Source organism: Anomaloglossus baeobatrachus, chromosome 5, assembly GCF_048569485.1.
Source record: "Anomaloglossus baeobatrachus isolate aAnoBae1 chromosome 5, aAnoBae1.hap1, whole genome shotgun sequence".
Taxonomy (NCBI): Eukaryota; Metazoa; Chordata; class Amphibia; order Anura; family Aromobatidae; genus Anomaloglossus; species Anomaloglossus baeobatrachus.
The window spans coordinates 308,234,982-308,256,496 of record NC_134357.1 but is presented as its reverse complement, the minus strand read 5'-3'; the positions used below and the strand labels follow the sequence as shown (position 1 = coordinate 308,256,496).

General features: G+C 46.8%; 1 protein-coding gene across 1 annotated transcript in view; it reads right to left on the bottom strand.

Moving 5' to 3' along the window:
• The window catches only part of LOC142311351 (lysosomal alpha-glucosidase-like), a 63,050-nt gene extending 43,181 nt beyond the window's left edge, over positions 1–19,869 (bottom strand). Inside the window, exons 1-4 of the mRNA XM_075349696.1 lie at positions 19,775–19,869; positions 15,257–15,683; positions 15,035–15,180; positions 2,392–2,557 (exon numbers count right to left, since the gene is read on the bottom strand). Of these exons, the coding sequence (XP_075205811.1) occupies positions 2,392–2,557; positions 15,035–15,180; positions 15,257–15,673 (729 nt within the window). The 5' untranslated portion in view covers positions 15,674–15,683; positions 19,775–19,869. The remainder of the gene's footprint in view (positions 1–2,391; positions 2,558–15,034; positions 15,181–15,256; positions 15,684–19,774) is intronic.
• Positions 19,870–21,515: the final 1,646 nt, after the last annotated feature.

Genomic DNA, 21,515 nt, shown 5'->3' with positions numbered 1-21,515 from the left:
TTTTTCCTCCCATTTTTCATGAGCGGAACTCAAAGATCTAAGACTTTTTCTATGCCTGCTCAGGGCAGATCAAAGTATTGTAGTGCGCCTGCGCAGGACCTCAATACCGGCCTGTGTGTGTGACGCAGGACGTGTCATGCACCCCGGCTTTAGAAGAAGGAGAACAAAGATGGCCGAAAGAGGAGGCATCAGTCCCGGAGAACAGCGCCACCCATTTGACCAGTCTGCATCGCAGCGACCCCCTTGGTGAGTATTATCAAGGGGTTTTTTTATGTTCTACACAGCGGCCTGGGAGCTTATATATAGCACGTTAGAATACTGTATATAAGGGCTCAGTGGTGGTGGCCGCAGCTTATAGGCCACAAATCTGGTGAAAGGTTCCCTTTAAATGTTAATTTCCCTACCATAAACCTTCTCCAAGAGTTTGAGAGAATTTGGCATTACATCCAAATGGCCTCACCACCGCAGACCTTGTGTAACCACACCAACCCAGGACCTCAAAATCCAGCTTCTTCAACTCCAAGATTATCTGTGACCAGCCACGCTGACAGCTGCAGAAACAATCGGTTTGCATAAACAAAGAATTTCTGCACCAACTGTCAGAAACCATCTCAGGGAAGCTCATCTGCATGTGTGTCAACCTCATCGGGGTCTCTGCCTGACTGCAGTTTATCATCGTAACGGACTTGAGTGGGCAAATGCAAATTCTATGAAGTCTGGCATGTTGGAAAGGTGTTCTCCAAGGATGAATCCCATTTTTTTTACTGTACTGGCAAATGGTCACACCAGATAGAGACAACTGGTTTTCAGACCTCCCCAATACTGTAAAACTACATATTTTAGAGTGTCCTTTTATTGTGGCCAGCCTAAGGCACATCTGTTTAATATTCATGCTGTCTAATCAGCAGTTTGATAATCCATCCACCTCACAGGTGTGGCATATCTCATCAAAGGAGAAGTGCTCAGTAACAGATTTAGAGAAATTTGTGAACAATATTTGAGAGAAAACAGCCTTTTGTGTACATAGAAAAAGTCTTAGATCTTTGAGTTCAAACGCGTGAAAAATAGGAACAAAGACATAAATAAGGGTTGCACTTATATTTTTGCTCAGTATACTTGTTTTCTATCAATCTCACCCCCCTCTTCTCTGATTGATTGATCTGGCTTTACAAAAACCAGTGAAGAGTTTAAGTAAATCGAAAACAAGAAGGTGGGAAAGTGATGTGAACTGAACTGCTCTTCCTCGCCAAGGAAGCACCAAGTGACTGTGCTTGGTTTGAACAGTAATTTTGTGCTCATAGACTTTAATGTGCCCCATCCTTGTCCCCTGTAGCAACGTGCCCAATCCTTGTCCCCTGTAGCAACGTGCCCAATCCTTGTCCCCTGTAGCAACGTGCCCAATCCTTGTCCCCTGTAGCAACGTGCCCAATCCTTGTCCCCTGTAGCAACGTGCCCCATCCTTGTCCCCTGTAGCAACGAGCCCCATCCTTGTCCCCTGTAGCAACGAGCCCCATCCTTGTCCCCTGTAGCAACGAGCCCCATCCTTGTCCCCTGTAGCAACGAGCCCCATCCTTGTCCCCTGTAGCAACGAGCCCCATCCTTGTCCCCTGAAGCAACGTGCCCCATCCTTGTCCCCTGTAGCAATGTGCCCCATCCTTGTCCCCTGTAGGAACGTGAACCATCCTTTTCCCCTGTAGTAATGTGCCCATCCTTATGCCCATGCTGGACCCCTTCTTGTACTAATGCCCTCTGTCCTAGTTCCCTTCTTGTAGCAATGTCCCATCCTGTAGTAATACAGTGACGTCATATACCGATGTCAGCGGCTGGCTTCTGATTGGCTGGTGGCTGCCATTGGATAAGCTCTGCAGAGATTTCTTCTGCCTGGCACCACTAATCATTCATCTGAAGTAAAGCGCTGTGATTGCGATGGCCCCTTGCCAAAGCCTGCGTTTGTCACTGCGGGCCGCCAGAAGTGGCCCACGTGTTTAGGCCTCCTGAGATATATATATATATATATATATATATATATATATATATATATATATATATATATGAAATACAGCTGCATGCAGGGATCTATATGTGTAGCAGCATGGCAGAACAGGGGCTTTAAAGAAAGCCCATGGCTGTCATAACTCATTGGCGACCCTTGATCACTTCATAGGATGGGGTGACGAGTGTTGGAAATGACATCCCAATTCTTAACCAACAGCACCTGAGCGGTTAAAATTGTAGAAATCGCAGTAGTTGCCCTCAGTATAACAAAGCCGACATCTGCGCTTTTTGGGGTGGTCTCAGTTCCCGAGTAAGTGCGCATATTCGTTGTAACCATTTGTCAGATATCACCAATGGGTAAATGTATGCATTTTATACTGGAAAATACTTCCTTACCTCAGGGGCAAGATCTCTGTTCCAAAAAGTCAGTCGTGACCAATCAGTGTTTAGGTTAATGGAGGTGAGATGCTCCCCGAGACCATATACATATTGTGAGGGAAGAGATGTGGAGATCTGTAAGAACTGATCTGCAAACAGAAGTGGAGCCAAGGCAGTGTTCACCCTGGAAAAGAAGAAAATAAAAACATTTTTAATAGAAACTATTCTCTCTCCTGAACTTGGGTTTAGAAAGGGATTACACCGTTATGCCAGTTAGATTTTTAAGAATAATTTGGCAGCTGGGTGTCACAAGTTGGGGTGGGCCGCAACACACTATTCAATCAGTGGTGACTATATCAATGCCAGACTATATAGGGAGACCCCCAACTGGTAACTCTCAGATGGCCATTTATATAACTTAAAATGAAAATGGTAACATCCAATTTATTCGTAAATTTCATGGAGAAACAATAGGAAAACACAAAATTATAAAAAGCAGAGATGCTACAGAATCTCATTATTCTACCTGGAATGACCAAACAAGTAAATGGCGCAGTACGATTTGGAATTTATAGAAAATATATATGTTTTCTGAAACAAAATCCATACAATGATTAAAAATAAGTAGAGCCCTCTGGTAATTCGGTGCTTTCTCGTCAGTATGCTCACGTAGAGTTTTGTATATGAACAGGATACGATGCTTAAAAAGGGAAACGGTCATGTGAAAAAAATTACTCAAAAAAAAATAAAAAAAAAATAATAAAAAAAAAACACAAACAAAAAAACCCCACACTTTTTACCTGCAGATATGAGGTTAATCTGCAGGTTAAGGCCATATACACACATTGCAGGAATTTTCTAGAGGAAATCTGCATCTTCTGGCAGAAAAACACACTAAAAACGCATGCGTTTTGGGGCATGAATTCAATAGGTAAAAGGGCTAAAATACGCACCAACAATTGACATGCTGCTAATTATTTTCTGCACCAAATATGCAAGTAAAAAATGAGCACCACGTGCACAGCATTCAGAATTCTCTGACTTTGCGGGCATGAAGAGAGACATGTGGCTTTGGGCCACAATCTGCATCAAAAACTGCACAACGCCTAATAGCTTAATAAACCTTCCCAGCAACGGCACTCTGAGCAAAGCTCTGCTGCCAGGAGGAAATTAACTTTATTCTTAATGGCATTTCCAGGCTGTAACAGTGTGTGCCCTGGGTACTGACTAACAGCCAGTAGTGATGAGCGAGTATGCTTGTTACTACTCGGTACTCGCACGAGTATCACTGTACTCGGGCTACTCGGCGGGGACCGAGTAATCTCGCGATACTCGTGCTTCACTCGTGGTCTTCATCCCTGCATGTTGGCGCTCTTTTGAGAGCCAGCCCTCATGCAGGGATTGGCTGGCAGACCACTGCAATGCCACAGCCCTGTTAGTTGTGGAATTGCAGTGATTGGCCGGCCCGCACAGCGTGACCGAGCCTTTATACCGGCGGGCGCGCTGTGCTCTGCTCACAGCCATCCAGACAGTCAGTGCAGGGAGAGTGTCGCTGCTTCAGGGAAAGGTTTGCGGCCCTTTATAGCTATTTCCGTAGCAGGGCTGCAAACAGTGTGACCAGAAGTCCTTCTCAGGACTATTCTAGTTGTATACAGACAGGCAGGGTATAGCCAGGTCGGAGTACAGTAGCAGAGTCCTTCTCAGGACTATTGTTGCTATATACAGGCAGGGTATAGCCAGGTCGGAATACAGGCTAGTGACCAGAAGAGTCCTTGAGGACTATTGTAGCAGTATACAGGCAGGCAGGGTATATAGCCATTCCTAGTGGTGACCGTATACCAGCCTTCATCATATCTGGGGCTGGTGTACACAGTCTAAAACAGTCCAGATAGTGTCAGACTTCTCAGTAATTGTCGCTCCTAAAAACCTGTTAGGTTCTTATTGCGTCCGTGCTTGCATTTAAAAACCGCACGTGTGTGCCTGTCGGTGGCAGCGTACAGGCTCCATATTGTCCCTGGATAGAGATGTGCATGAGGGCCTCAAAACATTGTTCCCATTGCAAAGGAGCGGGTCTCCTGTCGTTGTAATGCCCATTCTGAAAGAATGGGCGAAAAAATGTAACACTGGGGGTATACCTGAAACAACAGCCTAACTATTGTAACGGTCATCATGATGGCGCATGAGGAGAAGGAGGAGAAGTCCAGCGATTAGCCAGAGTCCAGGTGTTACCATGGGTGAGTGGAGGTACATGGCAAATTCCCGTTACAAACTTTAAATTCCGCTGTCATTTGCTGGTGGTGTGGTGAAGTCTGGCCCAATCCAACCCTTGTTCATCTTGATCAGAGTCAGCCTGTCAGCATTTACAGTTGACAGGCAGGTGCGTTTATCTGTAATGATTCCACCTGCGGCACTAAAAACACGCTCTGACAAAACGCTAGCGGCAGGGCAGGCCAGGACTTCCAAGGCGTAGAGAGCCAATTCATGCCACGTGTCCAGCTTGGATACCCATTAATTGTAAGGCACAGAGGAATGTCGGAGTACAGTTGTTTGATCTGCAAGGTACTCCTTGAGCATCTGGGCAAACTTAGGATTTCTTGTGGCACTACCCCGCACCTCAGGGGCTGTGGTATGTGAGGGGCTGAGAAAACTGTCCCACATCTTAAAGACTGTTCCCCTACCTCTGGCGGATTGGACTTGTGCCCCTCTCGGCTGTACGCCTTGGTTGTCCACTGATTCCTGACCTATGCCGCTAGCGTTTTGTGAGGGGAATGCTTTGCCTACTTCCGCGACTATGGCCTTCTGGAACTGCTGCATTTTGCCTGACCTCTCCGCCTCGGGAATAAGAGACATAAAGTTCTCCTTTTAGCGTGGGTCTAACAGTGTTACCAACCAGTAATGATTGTCGGCCAAGATGTTCTTAACGCGAGGGTCACGAGACAGGCAGCTTACCATAAAGTCAGCCATGTGTGCCAGACTCTTAACAGCCATCACTTCAGTATCCTGACCAACACGATGACTGAACATGCTGTCCTCCTCATCATCATCATCATCTACCCTGTCCTCTGGCCAGCCACGCTGAACCGAGGATATGACTGCATGTCATATCCTCAATTTGGTCAGAGAGTTGCTCCATGTCTTCATCCTCCTCCTCCTCGTCATAGTCCTCCACTGCACGTTGTGATGAGACGAGGCTGGGCTGTGTGTTATCACCCACACCCACTACTGTTTCTTGCTCAAACTCATCGCGCTCCGCCTGCAATGCATCATGGTTGTTTTTTGAGCAGAGGCCATTTTAGAAGGCAGAGAAGCGGTATGGTGACGCTAATAATGTCGTCATCGCCGCTCACCATCTTGGTGGAGTCCTCAAAGTTTTGGCGGATGGTACATAGGTCGGACATCCATCTCCACTCCTCAGGTGTTATGTGTGGAGTTTGACCCATTTCCCGACGGCTTAGCTGATGCAGGTACTCAACAACTGCCCTCTTCTGCTCACATATCCTGACCAACATGTGCAGAGTTGAATTCCAACGCGTGGGGACATCACACACCAGTCTGTGAGCCGGAAGATGCAAATGGCGCTGAAAGCCGGCAAGGCCGGCTGAAGCAGTAGGTGACTTTCGAAAATGTGCAGACAGGTGGCGAACTTTTACCAGCAGATCAGACAGCTCTGGGTATGACTTTAGAAACCGCTGAACCACGAGGTTGAGCACATGGGCCACGCATGGAACATGTGTCAGCTGGCCTCACCTCAAAGCCGCCACCAGGTTCCGGCCATTGTCACACACAACCTTTCCTGGCTTTAGGTTCAGAGGTGTGAGCCAGTGATCTGCCTGCTGTTTCAGAGCTGTCCACACCTCTTCTGCATTGTGGGGTTTGTCACCTATGCAGTTTAGCTTCAGCACAGCCTGTTGCCGCTTCGCCGAGGCAGTGCTGCAGTGCTTCTGTGTCGCCCTGGACAAGCCAGGGGCCACAGAGCACAACACTTACACACCCCACACTCCCTGCAGGCATATCATAGTCAAAACACAAAATCCTTGTTGCCTTCCCCAGGGGCTGTTGTCCACACCAGGGGGTGGAGCCAGGCGGTTGGTCTCCACTCACCAAGGAGGAGGGAAAACACAGGCAGTGAGAGTTAAGCTAAGGAAGTGGAAGGAGGAAAGTAGTAGAGAGGAGAAAAGTGACAGCAAAGAGCCTGAAGTTGGTCCGGGTGTGTGGCCCGGACAGGACAGCAAGGTTGGCAGGATGTGGTAACCGTCTGCAGTGGAGGCCGATTGGAGTCTGCCGTAAGGACCGTGGACGGGTGGTGACCCGGCCGTACCGGACCGGCATACAAAGAGAAGCCAGCACCATTGTCAGGGGCCTTTCGGATCCCGGCAAGGCTTGGTGTCGCCGTGAATTTGCCAAATCCGTTAGTGAAGGGGACCTCAGGGTTTCCAAACAGCCAAGTCCCGATAGAAGGCAACCGTCCAACCGTGAAGGGGAGACACCGCCACCGCCAAGGGCAACCGTCTCCCAGGGCCAGCGCCTGTGGGCAAAAGGGGCTCCTCCGGCCCATATCCAGGTCGGGGAGCGGGTTACCGGTGGGAAACCATCACTACCAACACTTAACTTAGGTGCAGGGAGAGACAGTCATCACTAACCTGCAGGGAGGAACAACCGCAGCCGTCCGAGGGACCCGTCCATCCAGCCACTTGTTTTACCGTGAACTGTGTCATCATCATTGGGCTGAGTGAGTACCTCCGTGCCGTGCGGCACAGCGCTGCCCCTGCGACCCTGCACCTCATCAGGCCCCGCAACCCGCCTGTCATCCATCTCTACCCCATCACCGGGCCCCGAGACAACCAACGCCCCTACCCACGGAGGGGAGAAATAACAACAAAGCTGCTCCCTGTCACAGGCTCCCGGGATCCCCGTCCAGAGCAGCGGTGGTGTCCACACAATCACCACAACCGTGGGTGGCGTCACGGACAATATCCCCAAAACCCAAATGACCCCTTTTCACTCACGGGCGATGAGCGCCGCTCGAGTCCCCGGGATCCGGCCATCGCTCGAGCCACCGAGCAGCAGCAGCCGTAGAGCAGCGGCAGCCGGACCCGAGCAGTGGGAGAGCGCAGCGTCCCCTCCTCCGCCCGCGACACTTCCAGCTTGGGACTGGTGTGGAGGGTAAAGTGGATGAGGATGCGCAGGAGGAGGAGGAGGCTGAGGAGCATGACATTCCGGAGCTGTAGAGTGTGGGTGAAACCCTGACTGAGGTAGGGCCTGCAAAAATTGGTGTGTGAAGGACGTGTTCCGTCCCTCGCTCAGACTGGGTCCCAGCTTCCACAATATTAACCCAGTGTGACGTCAACGAGATGTAGCGGCCTTGCCCACATGCACTTGTCCACGTGTCTGTGGTTAGGTGGACTTTGGCTGAAACAGCGTTGTTCAGGGCACGTGTGATGTTTTGTGACACGTGGTTATGCAATGCGGGGACGGCACACCGGGAGAAATAGTGGCGGCTGGGGACCGAGTAACGTGGGACAGCTGCCACCATCAGGTCGTGGAATGCTTCTGTCTCAACCAGCCTAAAAGGCAACATTTCCAGCGCAAGCAGTCGCGAAATGTTAGCATTTAGAAGTGTGGCATGTGGGGCGTTGGCAGTGTATTTGCGCCTGCGTTCAAAGGTTTGCTGAATGGATAACTGAACGCTGCGCTGGGACAAGGACGTGCTTGATGATGGTGTTATTTCTGCGTGGGCAACTGCAGGTGCAGGGCCGGAGGAGGCTTGTTCGCGGGCAGCATGGACAGGGGATTGGCTCGCATGCACAACAAGCGAAGACGTAGCAGTGACATCAGCAAGCACTGCTCCTCGACTCTGTTGTACATCCCACAAAGTCGGGTGCTTGGCTAACATGTGCCTGATCATGCTGGTGGTGGTCAGGCTGCTAGTTTTGGTACCCCTGCTGATGCTGGCACGGCAGGTGTTGCAAATGGCCTTTTTAGAATCATCTGGAGCCAACTTAAAAAACTGCCAGACTCGGGAAGACCTAACATTTGTACAGGCACCTTGTGTCGTGTTGTTCCGGGGGAACAGTTGCCTGACGTCTGCCTGGGGCCACCACCCTGCTTCTTACTGCCTGATTTGATGCTACGCCTCCCTCCCCCTGTGCACTGCTGTCCTCGCTCTGCATATCCTCCTGCCAGGTTGGGTCAGTTACTGGATCATCCACCACGTCGTCTTCCTCTTCCGCACCCTGCTCCTCCTGACTTCCTGACAATTGTGTCTCATCATCGTCCACCCCTTGTTGAGACACGTTGCCAACTTCGTGAGAACGTGGCTGCTCAAATATTTGGGCATCTGTACATACAATCTCGTCATGGCCCACTTCAACAGGAGCTGGCGAGAGGCCAGAATGTGTGAATGGAAACGTGAACGAACAGCTCTTCCGAGTGTCCAAGTGTGGGATCAGTAATGTCCGAGGACGTGTACTCGGCCTGGTGGTAGGAAGGAGGATCAGGTTCTGAAATGTGCGGTGCAGTATCACGGCTACTGACACTTGACCGTGTGGAAGACATAGTGTTTGTGGTGGTGCCAATCTGACTGGAAGCATTATCCGCCATCCAACTAACAACCTGTTGACACTGGTCTTGGTTCAAGAGCGGTGTACTGCTGCGGTCCCCAAGAATTTGGGACAGGACGTGCGAGCGAGTAGATGTGGCCCTTTGTTGTGGCGAAATTAGAGCTTGCACACGACCTCGGTCTCTGCCTGCACCACCATCACGTCCACTTCCTTGTTCGTTGACAACGCCCTTGCGCATTTTGCAATGCTGTGCTGATGTGTATTCACTAGACTTGTGCGTTATATCCAAGTTTTTGCAAAACGCACACAAGTGCAGCGGAAAGCTGCCACCAACAGGCACACACGTTAAATGCAAGCACGGAGGCACTAAGAACCTAACAGGTCTCTATCCAGGGACAACGTGGAGCCTCCCAATTTTTGGCTGCCCTGCCAAAGGGCTATACTACAATAGACCCACTTCCTTACAATGGGCACTTCAGGTTTACAGGCCCTCATGCACGTCTCTATCCAGGGACAACGTGGAGCCTCCCAATTTTTGGCTGCCCTGCCAAAGGGCTATACTACAATAGACCCACTTCCTTACAATGGGCACTTCAGGTTTACAGGCCCTCATGCACATCTCTATCCAGGGACAATGTGGAGCCTCCCAATTTTTGGCTGCCCTGCCAAAGGGCTATACTACAATAGACCCAGTTCCTTACAATGGGCACTTCAGGTTTACAGGCCCTCATGCACGTCTGTATGCAGGGGCATTGGTGAACCTCACAATTTTGGACTGCCCTGGCAAAGGAAAATACTACAAAGACTCACTTCCTCAAAATGGGCACATTAGACTCAGAGGCCTTTATGTACGTCTCTTCTCAGGGACATCGGAGTGCCACTCAATGTTTTCACGTAAAATCTTTCATGTATTGATCTCAAAAAGTAACATACATTAGCTCTATCTCACTATTGGGTATGTGCCCTTAACATTTCCGCCATGAAAATTCATTTTGGTGTCATTTTGTAAGGTTTTCTGGTGAGTCCGTAAAAATGGCGTAAAACGCGGACAAAATTGTTCACAGCTGTGACTTTTGAGTGATAAATGCTTCAAGGGATCTTCCCCATGCTGTTGCCATGTCATTTGAGCACTCTTCTGAGACTTTTGTGCCATTTTTAGGGTTTCTACATGCTGCCGGGGGTCATTTCACAAAAATACTCGGGTCTCCCATAGGATAACATTGGGCTCGGTGCTCGGGCCGAGTACACGAGTATCTTGGGATGCTCGGCCCGAGCCTCGAGCACCCGAGCTTTTTAGTACTCGCTCATCACTAACAGCCAGCTCTAATGCAGAGCCGGCTTTCAGTCAGTACCCAGTTACAGCTGCTGGTCACTACATATGGCAACTGAACCAGCGTCACAGTCACCCCTATGTCTGGAAGCTGAACGCTGCTGGGAGGAATATAACATTAATTTCCTCCCACCAGTGGGGCTTTAAATGCCTAAATGCCACCGGTGGGCAGGATAAGAAGGCTATTAACCCTATATCTGCAAGTTATGAGGGGTTTTTTTTCCCCTCCGCATGATAAGTTCCCATTAAATAAAACCAAATTGCTCCTGAGGAAGTGTCATGTAAAAGTGGTTATACCTCCACAGCCTTTAAGAGACCATACAGATCAAAATATTGCTGTTGTCGTAACTATATGAAGGAATAAAAAGGATTTTTATATGAAACTTCCTGAAGAGCTCTCGTATGCCTAATGTGTGCTACAGACATCCCTCCTCAGAATGTTTGTTACTTAAGACACGTTTACAATTAAATAAAAAGTATATTCTATTATTTACTAACACACGAATATAAAATATATATATATATATATATATATATATATATATATATATATATATATATATTATAATATATTTATATTATATATAATTTGTATAAAAAGAAATAATTTTAAACAAATGACATAGCGCTCCGCAGTATTTCTCATTCTCAGCACAGACAAAGCTGACGGCTACGGGCTGCCACCCCCATCTGCCTGGCTTTACCTTGGCTGGCAATCAAAATACAGGGAAGCCAATTATTATTTTTTTTTAATTAGTTAAAAAAAAAAAAAAATGCGTGGGCTCCCGCTGTATTTTGATCGCCAGTCAAGTAAAACCAGGCAGCTGGGATTCTAGACAGCCCGTAGCCACCCCTGAAAATGGCGCATTGTTTCTTAGCGCCATTTTCAGGTGTATTACCCCGCTCGTATAGCGGCCCTGGTGGTAATAAAGGGGTTAATACCAGCTTTGTATTTTCAGATGGTAATAAGCCCAAAATTCATGGTGTCACATCAAATTAGACATGGCCACCATGAATTTCTAGTAAACAGTTTAAAAAAAAAAAAACAAAAAAAAAACACCCCACACAACATAGAAATTTGTTCAGCTCTGCTACATTGCTCTGTACAGAGAGAGAGAAACAGGCTGACAGTGAGGGTATGATTCCACTTGCGTTTCGCACTGCACCACCCCGCAAAGCCTGATGCTCTCAGGACAGGAGCGCCTCAGCTGCATAGAAATGCATGCAGCTGACCGCTCCTGTCAGGAGATTGTGCATCGTGATGCGATGCAACACTCGCACAGTGACAATCAAAGTTCAGTTAACAGGACCTTTGATGACGTCATAATCATGTGACCAGTCTATCAGCCAATGTCTGTACAACATTCACACCAGAGTGGTCACATGGCTATGACGTCATGGAAGGTTCTTTAGGCAGTGGTGCTTACCGGGGCGCACAGCAATGATCGGAAGCAAAAGTGGCCGGGAGACAGAGCCTGCAGGATGCATCGCGGGACTTGTAAGTATAATGACAGTGTTTATTATTAACTATATTCTTTATTTTACAGCTCCCCCCCCGCCCCATCCCATAACTGTAAAGTCCTGGATCGGTGATTGGACGCAAGTTCGCGTTATCTTGATCCTGATCTTTACAAAACGATCGGGCGAGGCACCCGATCATCGGGGGGTGGATCGCCCATCACTAGAGCTGATGTTTCAGCCCTAGGATTTGGCTGAGAGCCTTCTCTCTCATACACCGCAGTGCTCATTCTGCAGTGTGCCCATGTTCTCTACTTGAAAGCCACAGACTGAGAAAAGCCACCAACAGAGATGTCTGAGCAAAGCAGTGTGCAGTCCTAAAATTGGACACGCCCGATTGATATCTCAACCTGACAGTCAGCTGACTTCCCCATACACATTACACAGTCGGGCAAACCAATGGATATTGGCGGATGCTGAGGACATTAGTCTAATCTATACGGGAGGCTTAAACCTTATTTACAGTAAATGGTAATCTAACAGCCTATACTACGTTTTCTACAATTTCACGCTTCTAACAATTTGGGAATGCTCTTTGCAATTTTAGCATGTCTGCGCCCCTGTGTAAAAGCAAGGTCTATAAAAAGGCATCTTATGAAGAGTTAAATTTCCGGAAACTCTAATGGACTGCCGAGAGCCCTTGGGCACATTTTGGATTAAATGGAATGCCTATTGAAAGCCATTATCGTGTAATAAGCCTTGCTTGAACAGTGTAAGCCATTACAGCTGCAAATTAGGGCCCAACTTCTTATTAATATTCATGGTTTTGGAATAAGATGTCCACTAATCTCACCAAGGAAATATAGTCAGGCATTTCTATATTTGTAGCCATAAATAAGGATGGGTGAACAGTTTATTGCAGATTAAACAAAATAGCAGGAAAATGTACATCATATTTCTATATAGTATGTGATAATGCTATATCTTTGGATCTTGGTCACTAGACTGACCACAATGTTCAGTGGAGCGGCCATTACACCATAGCTTTTCAGTGACTATAGTCACTTTCTCAACTGACAGGTAATGGAGGAGATGCCAGCCTCAGTGTAGGCCCAGTCAAAATCTAACGCTGATGTGAATGTAAGCATAGTGACACCCCAGCACTGTGCCAGGATGATGAGAAAAGTAAAACTAAGGGACTGTTTTTAGAAGAGCCACATGTAGAATCGCGATGACCTCCATTTTGCCTGGGAGATTTTCTAGACCCGAGTCCTGTTCAGAGATCTGCCGCTGAACTGAAGATCAGCATCGATGGGCTGTGAGACAGGAGCAGCCCATTTATTAATAGGGCCCAATTGGAGGTCAAAGTATGTGACACAAGGTCTGCAGAGAAGCTGCACACTGGGTCGCTTGGCAGACTTTTAGAAAAAGCAAATTAAGCCTGGAGAGTCACTGAGAGAAGACAATAAACTGACCTCAGAAAGTTGCCAAATTAGCATAGTGAAAATAAACACCAAGCAATACTCTGGGTTTGGTGGCCAACCAAGACAGGTTTCATGGTCCTAGGCTGAACCTGGTGGAGTCTACAGCAGACATCAGGATGGGTCGGTTTATTACATCAGCTTAAAAGGATTTGTGAAGCAAAATATAACAAAGTATGGCCAAGTTGGTTTAGTTTTAAAGGACTGAAGACTTTACATTGTGTGATAGGAGGAAGGTCTGGTGAGGAAGGGCTCCTGAAGACCATGCCAGAGCAGTAGTGACCCTCATCCTCAGCATGTCCTGCTAGCTGTGAGTCATACTGTCTAATAACACCATAAGAATCAGTGTGAAGTTATCATTGGCCTGCGGCCTCTTGGTAATCAAGAGAACAAGTGTACTAAATGTCTGTTCCTGCAAAAATACCTAGTGTAAACTGAAACCATCAAACTCTTGTGGCTCACAGATCTACAACTATCAAGCTTGTGGCACTTACGTGTGTGAACAAAAGAAAATACATTTCATATGTATTAATAAAGTTTGGTCTGAGACAAATTTCGTAAAGGAAGTCCACACAAACACCAATGTTATACTGTAGGTATTATTTGCTTATGGCAAAAAGGTAAATTAGTCAACAAGAATTAATTGTGGGCTTAAGGACATGTGAAGAAGAACAAAGAAGAATGAAAAAGAACGAAGAAAAGAGCACTTAGAAGATTGGGAGATGCCCTTTGCAACAACTTGTACGAAATGTCCTACACCTTTTGTGCCTATATATTATACGATTCAACATATTAGAATAGGAGGTTTTTAGGTTTATCTCTCTGCTATCTACGGTATCCACAAATAGACAATTTGGCTGGGAGGAACCACCAGCCTGACATTTTCCCTCCAGGAGAAATGGAGCATTTTTTTTTTTTGCAGGGGGAGGGGTGGGGAAAAACAGGTAGAGACTAAAGGCCCCGTTACACGCAACGACGTATCTAACGATATATTGCCGGGGTCACGGATTCCGTGACGCACATCCGGCATCGTTAGTGATGTCATTGCGTGTGACACCAATGAGCGGCCGTTAACGATGGAAAATACTCACCAAATCGCTCATAGTTGACACGTCGTTCATTTTCAAAAAATCATTGGTTGTTGAGGTCGCAGGTTGTTCATCGTTCCCGAGGCAGCACACATCGCTACGTGTGACACCCCAGGAACGAAGAACAACACCGAACCTGCGGCCGCCCACAATGAGGAAGGAAGGAGGTGGGCGGGATATTCCACCCGCTCATCTCTGCCCCTCTGTGGTGCAAACTGGTCAGATGGGTGGTGCTGTTCTCCGGGACCGGCGCCTCTTCTTTCGGCCATCTTAACCCTCCTTCTTCTGAAGCCTGGGTGCAGGACGCATCCTACGTCATGCACACAGGCCGGTATTGAGGTCCTACGCAGGCGCACTACAATACTTTGATCTGCCCTGCTCAGGGCAGACCAAAATGCGCCTGCACAGGACTTCAATGCTGGCTAGGGTGTATGACGTAGGCTGCATCATGCAGGCCGGCTTCAGAAGGAGGACAAAGATGGCAGAAAGAGGAGGTGCTGGTCCCGGAGAACAGCACCACCCATCTGACCAGTTTGCATCACACCGACCCCCTAGGTGAGTATTAAAAAGTGTTTTTTTATGTTCTACACAGCGGCCTGGGCTCTTATATACAGCATGTTAGAATGCTGTATATAATAGCCCACTGGTGGTGACCGTAGCTTATAGGGCCCAAATCTGGCGACAGGTTCCCTTTAAACAATAGCAGTCTGACTTAGCTATACTAAACAATTAGCAGCCACTTACAGTTCCTGTCCATTGCTCTTTCTTTTTACTACAATACTGAAGGGGTCATCAGTTATTTGGACGTCATACAGAGTATTCGTTGCCTTTCCTTTCACACATGGAGTGTCCATGGGCACTTCATAACGTTTCTGAGCTGGGTCACCAATCTGAAAAGAAATATAAAGTTAAAGCAATCAATGGCAGAAAATAAATAAATAAATAAATAAATAAATAGATACTTACAGTAAAATGCAGTCGGTCATCAGTCTCAAATAACACCACAAGCTGCAAAGTCTTAATATCGTTTGGCATGAAGGTCTCCTTGGATCGGACAAGGGTAGCAGTAAATCCATGTTCTGTCTCGTTCTTGCAGGTCACCTTATAGTCTGGATATGTGGATGGGAAAAAACACCATGGTTGTCCAATACGTGGATTTTTTTTAGTCGGAGAATAGCAGCAACCACGAGCTTCACATTCTTCCTTTGTTACACCCTTATCTGGTAGGCAGTCAAATCTACTGGCAGGGGTCACAGCGCATGTATCCAAGTGAGTGGAGGGCACTGCACTGCAAACTGTACTGACTAAAACAAAGACACTCAGCCCCAATACCATGCTATCGGACCAGCATTTCCTACTTTCAAAACACCTTAGATTCATCATCTTGAGCCACCTGCAAGAATCCAAAATATAACGTTTAAAGAGTATTCCTTTCCACACAATTTAGTAAATAAATTAAATAGATAGGTAGTAATTGTTAGATTAATAGGGATCCTACTTGCTGGGACCCCCATTAGTTGCTAGAACAACTTTTATTATATGGCTGATAATAATGCCTTATAAGCTCTTGGTTCAGAGTGAGAGACAAGACTGGTGAATCCTCCCAATGCATGCACTGAGAGGATTCGTTTGTGTCTGCGCCGGGAATGACTGTCAAGTATATGATATGCATATTCCTGGCCAGAACCAGACTAATGGGTATGGTCATACTCAAGGCAAGTGTATTGAGAGATGTCGCACCCACTACCGAGATTTTGGCTGGGAGTCTGCAGATGTAGCAGAGCTGGAATCGTCGCGGGACCTCGTGTGGATTACGTCAGACCTGAGTGTTTTGGGAGTTAATAAAGAGGTGCAAGAGGGTGTGTGCATTTTATTTCAAATGGATTTTTTTGGTGTTTGGGTTTATTTCTTTTCACTTACAGATTAGTAATGGGGGGTCTCAGACACCTCTCAATACTAATCTAGGGCTTAGACGCAGCTGTAAGCTGTCATTAACCCCTTATTACCCCAATTGTCACTGAATGAGGGAAATCAGCAGGAAATTGGTAAAGTGCATTTCGCATACTTGACCGCGCAGACGCCAATGAATCCTCGCAGATGTAGCAAAGCTGGAATCATCATGGAACCGCGTGTGGATTTCATCGGACCTGGTTGTTTTGGAGTTAATAACGAGGTGCAAGTGGGTGTTTTTGTATTTTATTTCAAATACAATTTTTATTTTCTGTGTTTTGCATTTTATTTATTTTGACTTACAGATTAGCTCCACCCCATTACTAATCTAGGGCTTAAAGGCAGCTGTGAGCTGTCAGTAACCCCTTAACTACCCCGATTGCCACCACACAGGGCAATCGGGATAAGTCAGATAAAGTGCTGGGATTGTCAGATTTGATGGATGCCACAATCCTGGGCGGCTATAGGCTGCTATTTGTAGGCTGGTGGGTCAAATAAGCATGGGTCTTCCCAGCCTGAGAATACCAGCCCCCAGCTGTCGGGCTTTGTCATGGCTGGGCATCAAAATTGGGGGAGGACTGTACACAGTTTGTTTAAATCATTGATTTAAAAATTTTTTTAAAAAAAGCGCATGCGGTTCCTCTAATTTTCATACACATCCAAGATAAGCACACGGCTGGGGGCTGCAACCTGTAGCCGTGGGCTTTATCAGTGCTACTATACGCATCTACACAGTGGTATTTGGAGTATAACAACACTGATCTGTCTGTTGCAGGCAGATCTGCACTGCCTAATTATTACAAGCTCTGTTGTGTAGGCAGAGTGCAGGACAGTTGAGCTATATTGGAAACCAGCAGACAGCGCAATGAGGTAGAACCACACATGCAGCTATATTGATGTAATTGGTAGAAAATGAAAAATTAGTCAGGTTTGTTACCGTATAGGAGCATAAAGTGCACAAAAGATTAGAGTGTATTGTAAAGGTAGAATTGCCATTGTCAATGCTGGAGGCAGAGCAGAACTATGCTAGGTGGAAACCAGCTGAGAGAACCTGACGGTGCCGGATCTATAAGGAGCACTGAAACTACAGCTCGATGGATCCAATGGCAATTGGAGGATAAATATAGCATGGAAGGGCATTCTTTGGGGAGTGGGACAGGGAGCAAAATGGGCCAGATATTTAAAAAAAGTTTTAATGGAATAAATGAATGAATATGTGTTCATAACTATAAGAGGCAGCACATGTCAGCAGCCAAAACTTAAAAGGGATCTTCAGTTTTTATCTTTTAGGCCGGCTTCACACTTGCGATTAACTCGCACGAGGGCAATGCGAGAAAATCTCTCATTGCACTCGGACCAATGTTAATCAATGAGGCAGCTCCCATCTGCTATTTTTTTCTCAGTCCAAATCGGACTGAGAAAAAAAATAAATAAATAAATAAAAAAAAATAAAATCGCAGCATGCTACATTTTGGTGAGTTTCTCGTGCGAGTCTCTTCAATGTAAGTCTATGGGTGCGTGGGGAAAAAAACAACAAAAAAAAAAAAATGGATGTCACACGGACCATCCTAGTGACATCAGTTTTTCTCAATAGATTTCTATCATGTAGCAGAGAACAATGTAAATGCTCCTGTACATAACAGTACATGAGTAGCAGCTGCTGAGGGTAAAAACTGATTGCACACTGACAGCACACTGATGAAAAGTGAAAAGAAATCATCCTACTTTCTGGCATGAGAATCGGACACTCGCAAGTGTGATTCCAGCCTCATTCTGATCAGAGGCTTTCACTACCTAAAAATAATACTATCGGCACTACTCACCATCCCCTGGTCCAAAGCCAACGCTCCACTTACTTGTTTTTTGCTGACATCAGAACTACAGCGCACATGCAGCAGCAAGCAATAACTGGACTCAGCAGATCAATACGCCGAGTCAACTGATTGGCTGCAGCGGTTTAAGAGCGCTGCAGATGTGACATAGGCTGTGGCCTGTCAACCAACAAAGATCTGGGGCAATGGCAGAGGATTGCTGGACCAGGGGAAGGTTATTACTTTTAGGTAGGGCAAGCTCATGGCCTGAAGAAAGTGATGAATTGTGAAAAGAGTCCACCCTTTATATTCTTCAGATCAACAAAGAGGAACAATGTGGGCCTAATGCACAAGTCATCTGTAGGTTATAGTGAAACGCTGTGGTTTTTCTGCTATTTTTGCTGTGCACAGACTTTTACTGTGGTTTCACATCAAGCACAAATGTAGCTGAATCAGACTGCAGTAATTCATTTATGCACGTACCCCAAGATATGCAGAATTAGGGCAGATACACGTCTATGGGGTTATACTGCATTTACATACATGTCCAGTCTCATCAGGAGGTATACAGAGGATTCGGAGCACACGCTCCACTGGATGACATATTGCAGAGCTATACTAGAGAATAGAATTTTGTGCAGTAAAAAAAATAAGTTGACAACATAAGACTTTGGGTCAATAGGATTACGCCCATGAGAATTGTATGACTTTAATTATTAGTGGTTTAAAAAAAAAAACAAATAAATTTGTGAGACTCTTAGGCGGCTTTCATACAGCGTTCCCGTTCAGTGGTCCCATGGGCTTCCATCCCATCCCCCCCCCCCCCGACAAAACAGGTTTTGGATGTATGCGCCGACGGGACCATTGACTATAATGGTGCAGACGCAGTCACCATGTGATCTGTTGTGCACCATTTTCAGGAGTATATGCCTATTGGAGGCAGACACCCAGATGTAGTCTACTATGTCTAGGTGTCCACTTCCATCCAGCGGGTTTTCCCTTACTGGGCTGCTGCTTAGTGTAGTTTTTATGAATTCACTGTTTAATCAGCATTAGATTATCATTACAGGACTACTTGGCATGCTGCAGGTAGTCCAGCATATTCATGAACTCTGATCTGCAGCAGAGAAAACATTGATTTTATCAAAATGACAGCAAACAGCTCAGTAAGTGACATCGCTGGAATAAGGGTCTCTGTCTCTACATTATGATCTCAGATGGGGGAGCAAAGTCCTGGTAACAGAGTGCCTTTAAGGACATTGAAAAGGGTTATGGACAATTCTTTTACAGCTCTGATCACTGTTATAAGAGGCAGAAGCGGGCTTAAAATACATGGTCTGACCTCCCCCTGACACAGACAGATATGTACATCAGGGTGTGCAAAGAGTTCATCAATTTTTTATTTTTTAAACCTGCCAAACAGATCATGGCACCACAATACATGAAAGACAGAAGGAAACATTGTTCTGGTGTGTGGGAACAAGCTGGGCTGCAGGCAGAGGACAGAGGACACTGCAGCTCTGATCTGAGCCTTATTTCCAGAAGTGGGGAGCAGGCCGCCCCCAGAGGAGAGGGCACAGGGGGCAGCTGTCAGTCACTGAAAGCAAAGTGTGTGGCTACAAAGAGGGGAAGCAGAAGTGACCTCCGCCTGCCAGTGCCCGGGGAGCAAGCAGTGCCCATAGGGAAGACAGCAGGGGCTGCTCCGGAGGGCGCTCACACTTACCTCTTCCACAGCTTGGCTCCGGCCGCTCTCCAGCAGGCCCTTTAACAGTAGATCATGTGACCTGTGCACACGTGACCGAGCAGGAAGCGGCATGGGGAAGTGGGCACTGCAGGAGAATACCGACACTGTGCAATGGACGTGTCTCCAGTCACACACACTGTCTGCAGGCGCTACAGAATACTGACACTGAGCAATGGACGTGTCTCCTGTCACACAGTGTCTGCATGTGCAGCTGAATACTGACACTCAGCAATGGACGTGTCACCTGTCACACAGTGTCTGCAGGCTCTGCAGAATACTAATACTCAGAAATGGACGTGTCACCTGCCACACACTGTCTGCAGACGCTACAGAATATTAATACTCAGCAATGAACGTGTCACCTGTCACACAGTGTCTGTATGTGCTGCAGAATACTGACACTGAGCAATGGATGTGTCTCCTGTCACACAGTGTCTGTATGTGCTGCAGAATACTGACACTGAGCAATGGATGTGTCTCCTGTCACACAGTGTCTGCAGGCGCTACAGAATACTATTACTCAGCAATGGACGTGTCACCTGTCACACACTGTCTGCAGGCGCTACAGAATACTAATACTCAGCAATGAACGTGTCACCTGTCACACAGTGTCTGCATGTGCTGCAGAATACTGACACTCAGCAATGGACGTGTCTCTTGTCACACAGTGTCTGCATGTGCTGAAGAACACTGACACTCAGCAATGGACGTGTCGCCTGTCACACAGTTTCTGCATCTGCTGGAGAATACGAACACTCAGGAATGAACGTGTTTCCTGTCACATAGTGTCTGTATGTGCTGCAGAATACTGACACTGAGCAATGGACATGTCTTCTGTCACACACTGTCTGCAGGCGCTACAGAATACTAATATTCAGCAATGAACGTGTCACCTGTCACACAGTGTCTGCATGTGCTGCAGAATACTGACTCTCAGCAATGGATGTGTCTCCTGTCACACACACTGTCTGCAGGCGCTACAGAATACTAATACTCAGCAATGGACGTGTCTCCTGTCACACAGTGTCTGCATCTGCTGGAGAATACGAACACTCAGGAATTGACGTATCTCCTGTCACACAGTGTCTGCATGTGCTGCAGAATACTGACACTGAGCAATGGATGTGTCTACTGTCACACACTGTCTGCAGGCGCTGCAGAATACTGACTCTCAGCAATGGATGTGTTTCCAGTCACACACACTGTCTGCAGGCGCTACAGAATACTAATACTCCTCAATGGACGAGTCACCTGTCACACAGTGTATGCATGTGCTGCAGAATACTGATACTGAGCACTGGACTGGACGTGTGACCTATCACAGTGTCTGCATGTGTTGCAGAATACTGACTCTCAGCAATGGATGTGTCTCCTGTGACACACTGTCTGCAGGCGCTGCAGAATACTGACACTGTGCACTGGACGTGTCACCTGTCACACACTGTCTGTATGTGCTGCAGAATTTTTTATGCGTTTTGTTTTACCATCATAAATGACCTGACAACATGATTCTTCAGTACAATTAAGACATAACTACACTTATGCACATTTTTTAGAATTTTAGTGATGTAAAAATAAATGTGGTTTGTGTCGCCATGTTCTGAGACCCGAAACTCTTCATTTCCATCAGGTAAGCTGTGTGTTGGTTTTTTGTCTTTGCAGATCAAGCTGATATTTTTATTGATACCCCTTTGACATCGTACTTTTGGGGCGACTACCA